Source organism: Heloderma suspectum, chromosome 2 (assembly GCF_057233095.1).
Source record: "Heloderma suspectum isolate Gila_16-S chromosome 2, 16-S_ref, whole genome shotgun sequence".
NCBI classification, from domain to species: domain Eukaryota; kingdom Metazoa; phylum Chordata; class Lepidosauria; order Squamata; family Helodermatidae; genus Heloderma; species Heloderma suspectum.
Genome location: NC_139459.1, coordinates 256,534,701 through 256,547,495, shown reverse-complemented (window position 1 = coordinate 256,547,495; position 12,795 = coordinate 256,534,701). Strand labels below are relative to the sequence as shown.

The 12,795-nt window shown below is 42.6% G+C and overlaps 1 protein-coding gene across 3 annotated transcripts in view; it reads right to left on the bottom strand.

Moving 5' to 3' along the window:
• FNIP1 (folliculin interacting protein 1) overlaps positions 1 to 12,795 on the bottom strand; it is a 104,695-nt gene that overhangs the window by 53,180 nt on the left and 38,720 nt on the right. For all 3 annotated transcript variants that reach the window (XM_084838867.1, XM_084838868.1, XM_084838872.1), the window contains exon 2: positions 6,928 to 7,054. In XM_084838867.1, the coding sequence (XP_084694993.1) occupies positions 6,928 to 7,054 (127 nt within the window). The remainder of the gene's footprint in view (positions 1 to 6,927; positions 7,055 to 12,795) is intronic.

Sequence of the window (12,795 nt, the reverse complement as noted above, 5' to 3'; positions counted from 1 at the left end):
TTCTCCAAAGCCGCCACTGAACACTATGTCTTGAAGTTATTATTTCCTGATTGAAACACTAGGAAAGATTATACCTTTGGCCTTTACCATGGAATGCAATTTAGCTAAGGATCCCGTGGGTAAGGAGAGGTCAAATGGTCACAATCTTTGGGATCCCATCTGTCAGCAACTTGCCAGTGAGCAAATCATCCGCAAAATGCAGGACACTGACAAATTTTAGGCAGTGCAATTTTAGAACCAAGCAGATGCTCAGGAGTAACCTGCTGGACACCTAGATCAAGTATCTGAGGTGTCCCCTTCTCCTCTGTGAGGTGCTCGGATCTGAATGTCAATGAAATACAAGATGCAACAAATTGCCAGATATTATGCAACAAAGGGAATTGGCCGCTGTGTGTGTGCCTGGCATAGCTCAAGCATGTTTCCAAAATTATAAAGAGGTTACTGAACAAGTACTGCATAGAGAAGAAGCTTGGGATCCCTGTCTCTGAGAAGAGCGTGTGAAGTGCAGTAAATCAACACCGCCAGCAAACGTCCTGCTAGCACCATCTGCTGTGCCCATCGAAGCCAGCAGCACAAGGAAAATGTTAGCAGTGTCTCCACGCCCACAGAGTTCAAAGGATGACTCTCCTTAGCTCAATATGGAGACGGAAGCAGTTGTTCTTCCTCTGCTTCTGCTCGGAAACAGAGCCTCTGAACAAGGCCCTGGCCTTGTGCAGAGTCAGCAGCCCAAAGAGACTGGCTGTAGGGTCTGCCCCTTATTCTCCAGAAACACAACCCTAACCCTTACAGGCACCAGACTCAGTTTCAGGCAGGTCACCTAAAGGTAATGGACTCACTCAGCAGATCCCATCACTGATCCCGTCAGTAATTTAGTGATCAATGTAAAGTGCTCCCAACCATAATAACGCAATGTCTAAATAAATCTGACTTGCTTAACTTGTGACCCACACCTCCACTTTTAGATGTACAGGATGCAGATGGGATTTAAATATCCATGCTCAACGCTTATTAAATGTTGCCTCATCCAAAAGAAAATGAGCTACTGGCACAGACAGCTCCAAGTCCGACCCTTCTCTGCTAGATCTCGGGAATTTCCTCTTACAGAGGAACACCAGAACCTACCTGCCCCTGAGTCAGACCACTAGTACATCTGCCAGGCAGTGTCGACAATGGACCCATGGACCCATGGACCAATGGACCAATGGTCTGACTCGGTATAAGGCAGCTTCCTATGTTCCAGTGTAGCCCAGCATTGCCGACACTGACTGGCAGCGGCTCTCCAGGGTTTCAGGCAGGAATTTTTTATGCCTTACTTGGAGATGCCAGGGATCGAACCTGGGACCTTCTGCATGCAAAGCAGGTACCCTACCACCGAGCTACAGCCCCTCCCCTCTTTTTTAGGCCCTCTCTTTTCTTCCTTCCCGTGCTTAATGTTATTATTTGAATCACGAATCTTTAAGCATCCACTATTGCTATCCAATAACAAATGTCAGCCCTTCGGCACTTTCCTTTCTACTGCAGACTTGCTATATCCAGTTCCCTTGCTTCTTACCCATCTTCTTTCTGTTGTAATACTCTCGTTTAAAATCTTCAACTTCTCTAAGCCATGACAGTTTCTTTTGTATCAAGCCCTCTAACTAGTGCTATTCACGGACTAAGAAATTCTTAGATTTCAAGAGAAACAGGGCTCCCAATATGACCTTGGGCCAGTCAATCCTGCTATAATGCCCAGGAATATGAAACTTATACCATCATCTAAAGCAGGCCCAGGGCCGGATCTGGCCCCCCAGGGCTCCCCAGATGGCTACACCCCCTTCCCTTGGCGCCACCCCCTTTCCCACCAACGCTGATCGTTTTTCGGTGGTTTCCCAGCCTTTGTGCAGTTTCTCCCCACTCTGAAAGGCTGAAATGCCCACCCTAAGCCTCAGTTACTGGGAGTAAGAGCTTGAAGCTAAAATATGCTGGCATTTTTGGTATCACGGCCCACCTCTTTTGCCTTTGGCACCATATACCACTAAAATGTGGCCTGTGAGAGGTTCTCTGAAATAGAATTTGGCCCTCGGGCTGAAAAAAAGTTCAGCAGCCCTGATCTAAGGCTATGAAAACCCATAGGTAAATGTAATGTATTATGTGACACTTTTTAATAGTGTGAGTTACAAAGATGGGCAGAATCAACAAGTGTTTCAAAACCAGCCATCACATTTACCTGCTGTTGATATTCCAGGATTAGAAACCAACGCTCTTTGTTACTTTGCCATACAAATTTACAAGATCAGTGCGGTGGTCATGTACCGTTGCACTACGGTAGTGTGCCACATATCCACTGCACCGAACCCAGTCACTTTATAGTGACTAGCCTGTTTCCACCAATGTTCCACTTTTGTGTACAGGGGAAATTATGTGAACAAGAAAATAACTTGTTCACGACTTTACAGTTACTACAACTACAACTGAAGCAACAGTTTAAAGATAACTTCAGAGTCATTAAGAAAGTAATTGGGCGGGAGCCATATCAGTTCAATCCAGTCCACTGCAATCACAGGGCTACGCATGGGGGAAACTCCGTTGAGGTTGACACAGCCTGAATTTCTCCCCTTGCCATGACACAGGCGCACAGTCACTGCTTTGTGTTCGTGACTGAGAGAGGAGTAGGGCAACATGGTGACGGAATCGTCTCCCAGGAGAGGTCTGTCAACTCCACTCCTTGCTTTCAGAGAGCATTTTTTTAGTTGAGCCTTTGAGACAGTCTGTACCTGTTACTAGGCATTTTATGCTAATGATTTATGAAGCTGTTTCTACCGCTGTTTGTTTTTATCATTAGGTTTGTTTTTATTTTATTTGTGCTTTTTTTTAATTTGTAAGCTAACTTGAGAATGATTTCATCATAGAATGGCAGGACACAGATGTCCAAATGAAAATGAAAATAAATATGGAGAGCTGCACACAGGCCTTCCACGGTTATGACTGTAGTTTTAATGCTTTTGTATTTTATATTCTTTTATGCTGTACTTGTGGTTTTAATTTTTTGTGAACTGCCCAGAGAGCTTCAGCTATTGGGCAATATAGAAATGTAATAAATAATAAACAAATTATCCAAGCACTGGCCATGTCCAGCCTAGATTAATGTAATGCATTGTACATAGGGATGCCTTTCAAAAACATAACTGAACCAGAAACATCAGATGGTGAGAAATTGTTACCTGGTTCTAACTGCCATGATCACATTACTCCAGTATTTAAAAACCTTCACTGGCTTCTGCTGTTTCCAGGCTCAGTTCATATTGCTGGTTTGGACCGATAAGACACTAAATAGCCCTGCGTACCTAAAGCATCACCTTCTACCATATGTACCTGCCCATCTTCTGAGCCCCTTCTCTGTGTGCCTTCACCTTCAGGCAGGTGGCTACAGAAAAAAGGGCCTTTCTGTTGGTTTTGCCCCAAGTGTAGAACTTTCTCCCCAGGCACTTTCACTTGGTGACATCACTGTTATCTTTTAGGCCCCAAGTGAAGCCCATCCTTTTAATGGTGCTTAAGATACTTTTATTTAGTTGCTGTTTATGTGTTTGATTGTTTATTTTGGGGCGGAATCCAATGGAGCGCTGACGCGTCCACTGATTCCCTTATACCCTGCCAATTCCTGTCCGCAAGCAGGACCCACTACTTGCAGAAGGAGGATTTAGTGCTTCTGGGACAACCAGAAATGAGCGAAAACACTCATTTCTGGAATGGGACAGGTCAACAGAGCTCGCATAAGGGCGCTCTGCCAACCTGCCCCAATAGAGAAATGAGTGTTCTGTTCATTTCAGACCTTCCTCTGGGAAGCGCTAAATCACTGTTGCACAAGCGGCGGGTCCTGGTGTGCAACAGAATTGGTGGGACCCACCGCTTGTGCAACAGAATCAGCAAGGTACAAGAGAATCAGCGGAGGCATAAGTGCCTTGTTGGATTCTGCCCAATGTTTTTAGATTCTGAGAGAAAGGGAGAGAGAGAGGGAGATTTGTTGCCTTGAGAATATTTAAACAGAAAGGTAGGGTAGGACTTTTCTAAGCAAATAAATTGTTCATTTTACTCTTTCCCCCCTTATGTCTGGTTCCTTTAGCTGGTAGCATTCCTGATCTCATAATTTTCCTTTTGCTTGGAGGCAGTATGTAAACAGGTTCTGAGGTTGCTTTTGGTAATTGTGAATTATAACCAATATCATTTTAATGATAAAAGGGAGAAGAAAATGTTTATTTAAACCAGTTTTACTGAAACCATAAAGTAGGAGTTTAATTTTATAAGGCTTATTTTAAAGTGGCACTGTATACATAGTTAAAGAGTGTATTAATGATTTACAGGTTGCCTAAGAATGTTTCTGATATGCATAATTCATGGCCTAGATCCAGGGATGCCTGACCAATTTAAAAAGAAAACACCCCAAACCTTGAATCCCTGTGGTACAATGCTGCGTCTTCCATTAAAGAAAACAAAAACAAAAGTGCATGCTTAAGTTCTCCTGATAATTAAGCACAAGTAAGTGATCTGTGTCAAGTGATTCTGAGTATGCTTGGAACTGCCTGCCAGAACACCTGAGTGAAATGACCTCCCTTCAAATCCCTCCTCAAAGCTCATCTTTTCTCTGAAGCTTTTGGCTCAACCCTCTAGTTCCCATGGCCTGCTGTAACTTAGCTTGTAACAAAGCGTGGGCATGTGTAACTGAAACAAGCACAAATTCCATCCTTGTTTACCTCTGCCTCCACTGCACTGCTTCTTCTGCTGTTTTCCCCTGGGTTATAAAACACAATGCACACTAATGGCACAAAATCAGTAAATGACAACACCCATGCTTAAGACCACAAATGCCTTGCTGGCTGGATCTGACCAAGGTCCACCTTGTCCAGCATGTTTTGCAAGAATTCCTGCAGCCAGCAGACACTAGGTAGACAACTGGAAACTGGCCTTCTACCTTCTGCCCTTCAGCGCTGTCTACCTTCTGCCCACTCCCAATCTAGGTGGTCAGCAGCCCTGTAAGAAGTTTTCTTAAGCCTTGGCTAAGCAACCAACAGCACTGTGCCCGCACTGGCCCTCGGAGGTTAGAGCAGGAGTGGTCACTCTAGAAGAATGAGAAGCTGTTCTTGATCATTGTCATTTCTCTATGTAAACGTTTTGATGCTATCCACATGGGACTACCTTTGGGACATGTCAAACATTTAACAAATACGCCACATGCTTTAATTGGCATAGAACTGTTCCTTTTAGCAGAACTGTTTGTAATCAGGAAGTGTCGACAGTAGATATATTGCAGGCCTTCCTTTCTTTCTTTTTAAAATCTTGGCTAGGGTGTGCCTTCTTGTGAACTGATGTGTCCCACTAGGCAAGAAATGTCACTCCAGTGGGAGTGGGGAAGAGGACATAGCCCTGACAGGAAAAAAACATGTACACATGCCCTGAGGATTAGCTGATTCTCCAGTCTTCTTGATGAACAGCTTTGCTCATCTCCAAACCTTGCATACTCCTAAGCCAACAGAGCGAACACTTTATCTGAAAACAGCAAGGATCTATCAATCACAGGAGGATATGTGGGGGTCAAGAAGCAGAAGGCACTGAATTCCCAAATGCAGCTAACAGATGCTCTTTTCATAGCAAGAAAACATTTGTCCCACACAATGTTTTATTGCAAAGGGCAAAAGTGCTGTGGGATGCAACTAGCACTTAATATATGCCGTCAAGTGAAGAATGGGAACTGTTTGCCACTTTGCTGAGAGATGCGAGGAGAATATTTTCACTTCCTATAAAGAGACAAATGTTTGTGTTTCAGAAATCAACTTGGTGGTCACTTGTTGGCTTACTTTGGTAAAGGACTTAGCATGTGCAGATGTCTACTTGAAGGCCTAAGGCCTTGCATCTGAAGAAAGTCTGTCATTAGAAATAATTACCAATAGGATGAAATAAGAGAGCATAGTATGCTCTTCATTTCCTCCCTTACGTGCTTTTTTCCCTTGAGAAGTTAGAAAGAATTTAGGTCTTGGATAATCAACAATGATGATGGGGAAAATGAGACAAACCCAAGGTGGATTCAATGTTCCCAAGAGCGAATGAGATTTGGGGTGGGGTGGAATCAAACAATGAAAGAGGAAATAAATGCTCGAAAAAGGCAGAGGATAGATAAAGGTAGATACTGTATACCCCTCAACCACTCAAGTCTCTTAATAATCACCTGTACAGGTGCCTTCCAATCTTTAAACTAACTTAAATCCTTGTTTGACACAAGAAGAGTATGAGATTAAACTAGGGGTGCAGAATTTCTTCCAGGCCGAGGGCTGAATTGCATTTTGGAGAAGCTTTCAGGGGCTGTGTTCTACTGGTCAGAGGGCAAAGAGGGATGGTCCAAAATACAAGAATACCGGCATATTTTAGCTTAAAGCCATTACTACCAGTAACTAAGCCTTAGGAAAGGCATTTCAGAGAACCTTTTAGAATGAAGAAAGAAGTGCACAGTAGCCAGGAAACCACCAACCAATCAGTGATTGGGGGGAAAGGGGTGGGACAGGGGAAGGGGTGTGTCCATCTGGGGAAGCCCCAGGGACAGATTTGGTCCCTGGGCCTAAAGTTCTGCACAACTGGAATAAACCGAGAAAGACATTTTGCCATATGGAGGGTTAGTAAAACCACAGGAAAGGATAAATGCTGTGAAAGAAAATTTGAATTAGTAAAGGGCTTGGTTAAAAAGAGGAGATTACTATTATAGTTAAGCCATTAAGAAGAATCACTGAAGCTCTAATGCTTTGCAATACAATCTCTTTTTAAATATAACAAAACCAACATCTCTCTTTGAAGTGTGACTACCAATGTGTAGAAGTTATTATTGAGCCTTCGATGTATTAAGCTTGTGTTTCATTTGAAAGAATACAAACATAGTACAATCAAGTTTAAATTAATATTGCTTACTGAGATGGATGCATCTTCAGTTTTTCTCTTGGCACTCGAGTCAAATAAAACATTTCGCCCTCTTCTTTCGCAGTCCTGGTATACAATTAGTCGGATCTGACTTGGATCAAACTCCGGCAAAGGCCAGCTTTAATAGGTGAAAAAAGAAATAAATAAGAGGTTTCTTACCACTGATGCATCAGAAATGGACAATATAATAACATTTTAATGTGTGTAAAAGACACACCAAAAGAGAACTCCTCCTTGCCCAAATTGTACCGTGGTATAAATGGGTGTAACTCCACTGGTAATATTAATCATTGTTTTCTTATCAAAGTACTTCTCACCCTTGTCAATACACAATGCAGAGTATGATTACAATATGTGCATTAAAAGCACATGCAGCGAGGTCACTATTATAAGTGGAAAGAGAGACACCACATCAGAACAAGACAACATTTCAGTGAGGTGGAGAGCTCCAGAAGGTGATAACTTGTCTTGGATTTTTTGTATGGCTACCACCACAACGAATGGTTACCTTCCCACAAAGAATGTATCATGGCCATGGGATCATCATGGCTGATCTGTTCCTGTTTCACAGAAACCTGAGATGTACTTTACACCACATTTCTAACAGCGCAGTCCACTAAGAAATTCTCCTGTAAGCCCCTCTGAAAAGCAAAGCAAATCCTCATTCTAGGACTGTGGTCTATGCTATAATTATAATAATAATAATTCCACACAATTGCATCTGTTAACCCTGCAAAAAACTGCAGTGTGTCTAAAGAGGGAGACCTTTTGACAAGATCATGACACGACTGCTGCTCTTTTAACCAACAAGATGTGATGCTGACCCCATGGTTCAAGCCAAGAAGGGAAATTTGTGATAGAGAAGGAGGAACAAGGTAGAAGGGAGCCCTTGGTTCATTCCCAATCTCACAGCTCCAGCCAGAATGGTAGAGCGCAAGATACAAAAGACTCCAGCCCTATTTGGTGGAGAGCTTCAGCTATGAGGTGGTATAGAAATGTTAATAATAATAATAATAATAATAATAATAATAATAATAATAATAGATTCCAAATCTGAGAACAATAAACATGGAAGGAGGGGGGAACGCATGAGCCCCACGCCCTCCACCATCATTGCTTTCAGAGCTCTCTACACATGGAGGGCAACTTTGTGAAGTGAGCTTCCTCTCTCCATGGGGGCTCTCCACACGATTCAGAATGCTGATTTTCCAGCGTTCCAGATCCTGTGGCGAGCCCCACAGATAAAGGAGGTTCTAATCTTTACAAAATCACCCTCCATGTGTATAACAGAGGGGATGGACTAGTATGCTCCCCATCCTCGCATATTTACTATTCTCAGGTTTGTGCTTCTCCAAGTCTTTGCATGATTTTCTGTAGCAAATCATGCGTAACTACCAACACAGGCAAACTCTTGGAATTTAACTTCACTATCAATCATGTATCTTGTACACCTTATCTCTTTCCCCTAGGGGTTAGAAAACAAGTACATAGAAAGTTAGCATGTCAGTGGAAAGGCTATGGTAGAAGTCTCCTCCCTGACAAAGCAGGAAAGAAAGAGAAAAAAAGTTATATGGAGTAGCATTCAATCACGTGAGGCCCATAAAAAAAATTATTTTAAATGTTTTTCCCCCTTTTTCCTCAAGAACGTTTTTTGTTTTTACCCCTAAAATTTGAAATATTGAACAATTTTGGATTCTGAAATACACACACTTATATTTAATGTTGTGTGTGTATGGAAAATGTAGATATAAATATATATTCATAAAATGAATATAATAAAAAAAAAAGCAATAGCCAGCATTCGCTCCTGTAGCTCATCAGGACTCATCAATCCTACAAAAAGGACATTTTACAGGCAGGGGTTCAAGTCTGGCTTTAGTTTGCAGTCTGCATAATATAAATTCTCCCTGACTTTCCTAGCTGGCCATCTAGGATCCTCTTTGCAAAATACTGTAGTATAATATACTCTGTGCTTTATTACTTGCTGCACTGCCTCTTACAAAATGTAGTACACCTGAATAATTGCAAAACCTAAATAATTTTGTGGATAAAGAGTACCTGCGGATAGATAGTACATAGTAGTGACATGTTTGGTGAGGGGAGAGTGGCACTTTGCTTGGAAGAAATCCATCACCCCAACTCAAATGTTGAAATTGCTATGGAGAACCAAGATAATGCAATGCCAAGTAAGCAGGGAAACTTTAAAAAATCAATGTATGCTTAGGTTCTTGAGGTATCTTAATATTTTATTTTTATGCACTGCTCAGGACACTCATATAAATGTGGTTTTTCTGCACTCAGTTAAACCAACAGGTTTCCCCCCATGTAATGTTAATAACCCAACAACTGTTCACCAAGCTCCTGCCAGCAAATCCTTCCATTTACCTCATCCCTTGCAGTGAACCACCCCCCACCCCCACACACACAATCCTGTATTAAAGCATGACTTCCATTTGCCAGTACTTTGACATTCACCTCTGACATCTATGCCTGGCAATGAAGAGAGGAAAGTGTTCCTGATCGTTAAGAAAGTCTGCTTATAAAAAGCTCTATGAGCAGATTATCTGCTAAGAGAAGAGTGTGAGAGATATACATATATCCTGCTGCATTCAACAACCTGTTTGATCAAGGTAAAATGAACCTGTTTACTCCTCTATCTGCACGCATGTTATTTTAACTCCCTTTGAAAGGATCTGGGTGTGTGCTATAAATTACAGTTTACAACTGCCCCAGCTATTATCAGTGTTACATAACATGGCCTCTAAAACATTCTTTGGCAGCACCAAAACAGCCCCAGAAACTGAAGAGGAGAAGCACAGAGGAGTCCAGTAACACAAGTCATACAACACTGGCAAGCTAGATTCCCACACATATCCATTCAACAGCCAGCCACATGCTTTTGCAACGATGAGATGCGTGAAAAAGAAATGCTCCATATGCAATGTGCATAAGGTGCAAGCAGTGCTTACAAATCAGGCATTTGTGAAGAGATCATCAAGAGATTAGTATCACCCCAAATTTTCATGTTGCACTGAGGTTGTGGTTTGTTTTTGAATCCTACTTCTGTGAGAATCATGAGCTTCCCTTTAAAAGCCTTTAATTGTGAGCTTCCCTTTAAAGCAGGGCTGCACAAGTTGTGCCACTCCAGATATGTTGACCTACAACTCCCATCAGCCCTAGGCATCATAGCCAATAGTGAGGGATGATGGGAGTTGTAGGCCAAAACATTTCAAGGGCACAAGTTGCCCATCGCTGCTTTAAAAGCATTCCTCTTTTTGAAGAAACCAATGAGCCCTGCGGTACCCCACTCATTACCTCTCCCCAGTTTGAGAAGGTCCCATTGATAAGCACTCATTATAAGCACTCACTCAACGATCCGGTGGATCCACAGTTGGCTACAGAATTGGACTCAAAGAGTGCTTATCAATGGGACCTTCTCAAACTGGGGAGAGGTAACGAGTGGGGTACTGCAGGGCTCAGTCCTGGGCCCAGTGCTCTTCAACATTTTGATTAAGGACTTGGAGGAGGAAGTGCAGGGAATGCTGTTCAAATTTGCAGATGATGCAAAATTGGGCGGGATAGCTAATACTTTGGAAGACAGAAACAAAATTCAAAGTGATCTGGATAGACTGGAGTGCTGGGCAGAAAACAACAGAATGACATTTAATAGAGATAAATGCCAAGTTCTGCACCTAGGAAAAAGAAACCAAATGCACAGTTACAAGTTGGAGGATACGTGGCTCAACAACACTATAAGGGAGAAAGATCTTGAACTTGTTGTAGATCACAAGCTGAATATGAGCCAACAATGTGATGTGGCTGCAAAAAAGGCAAATGCTCTTTTGGGCTGCATTCATAGAAGCATCGCTTCCAAATCCCGGGAAGTACTAGTTCCCCTCTACTCAGCACTGGTTAGGCCTCATCTGGAGTACTGTGTCCAGTTCTGGGCACCACACTTTAAGAAGGATGCAGACAAACTGGAAAAGGTTCAGAGGAGGGCAACAAAGATGATCAGGGGACTGGAAACAAAGCCCTATGAAGAGAAACTGAAAGAACTGGGCATGTTTAGCCTTGAGAAGAGAAGACTGAGGGGATATATGATAGTGCTCTTCAAGTACTTGAAAGGTTGTCACAGAGAAGAAGGCCAGGATCTCTTCTCGATCATCCCAGAGTGCAGGACATGGAATAATGGGTTCAACTGACAGGAAGCCAGATTCCAGCTGAACATCAGGAAAAACGTCCTGACTGTTAGAGTAATACGACAATGGAACCAATGACCTAGGGAGGTGGTGGGCTCTCCCACACTGGAGGCATTCAAGACGAGGCTGGACAGCCATCTGTCAGGGATGCTTTGACTTGGATTCCTGCATTGAGCAGGGGGTTGGACTCGATGGCCTTGTAGGCCCCTTTAACCCTACTATTCTATGATTCTATAGCTCAAAGGCAAAGAAAAACAACACAAAACGAGTATTATTTTGTTATAAAGGAACAGAGGGAGTTATTTCTATCTGCCCATTTTTAAAAATTGGGAGACAGAGAAGTGGTATGATAGGTAAAATCATTATGTAACACTCAGGTATGTCCTGGGTATATTTACAGACTTCATCTGTAACACAAGTCTGCTGAAAACTGATCCACCATTCATGTTGAATATTTAATCAAATTCCCATGCTTTTTAATTTTTTTCTTCTATTTCACAGTTGAAAATAAACACTCTTGTTCACAGCGAGGAACTGGATTTTGGAAAGCAATAAACAAATCCAACTGGCCACAAAGTAGACCTGTAGCACTACACATCCAAGACTATCCAATTTTTCCCTCGTGTCATTCAAGATATGAGTTCCCCCACTGTATGATTTGGTGGGGGGCAGATGGAGGTGTCTTCATCATGTATTCACTCTGGGTCTATGATTGTAAATGAATGTATTTATACAGGACACATATTTTTAAAACAAAAATTACATTTATATCCACCTTTCTTTCAACCAGCTCAATGTGGCATACAAGGTCCTCCCCCCATTTTATCCTCACAACATCCCTGTGAGGTAGGTTTGGCTGAGAGGTATTGACTGGCCCAAAGTCACCCAGAGAGCTACATGGCTAAGCAGGGATTTCCCAGTCTCAGTCTGGCACTCTAACCAACTACTCTAATCCTTCCCGACATGAAGCTGGAATGAGAGGATGCATGGTTTAAGTGGACCCTGCAGCATCTTCTCATTTCGTACTAGAATGATGCCCCCAACCCTGCCAAAATGCTTGAGAGGGGAGATGATGGGGGCAGCTTTGCCTCTCAGGATGAAAGACGTTGCCCATCATTGATATGGGACACTAGCAGAGATGGTTTTTCAGAGGCAGCTGAATATTCAGCACCTTGGAAAGATGGGGAAATGCTTGCTAAGGTTTGAGGTATGAGGTCAAAATGTTTGTGATGAGGAGGACCTATTTGAAAACCCCTATAATTACTTACATGTATCCTATCTTCTTATTACAAAGATGCTTTATTGTCATGACAATCTATACCAGTGTTGTGGAAGTATACAGAAAGGACACGTCACTAAAATATCCCCAAAAGGACACACATTAAACGTGGACAGACTGCAAACGTTTGATTTCTTTCTGGAGAGTGATGTTACAGCAGGGGTAGGAAACCTGGTCCAAATCTTGCCCTCCTGGGATCCCAATCTGGTCCTCCAGGGTTCCCTAGATAGCCCTGTCCCCCGACCCCGCTCCCCTTTCCCCAACCCAACTTCCCTGGCTTTTTTGCATTTCTCCCATTCTGAAAGGTTGAAATGCCTCTCCTAAGGCTTAGTTGGCAGTGAGAGCTTTAAGCTACAATATGCTGGGGTGTTGTAGTTGTTG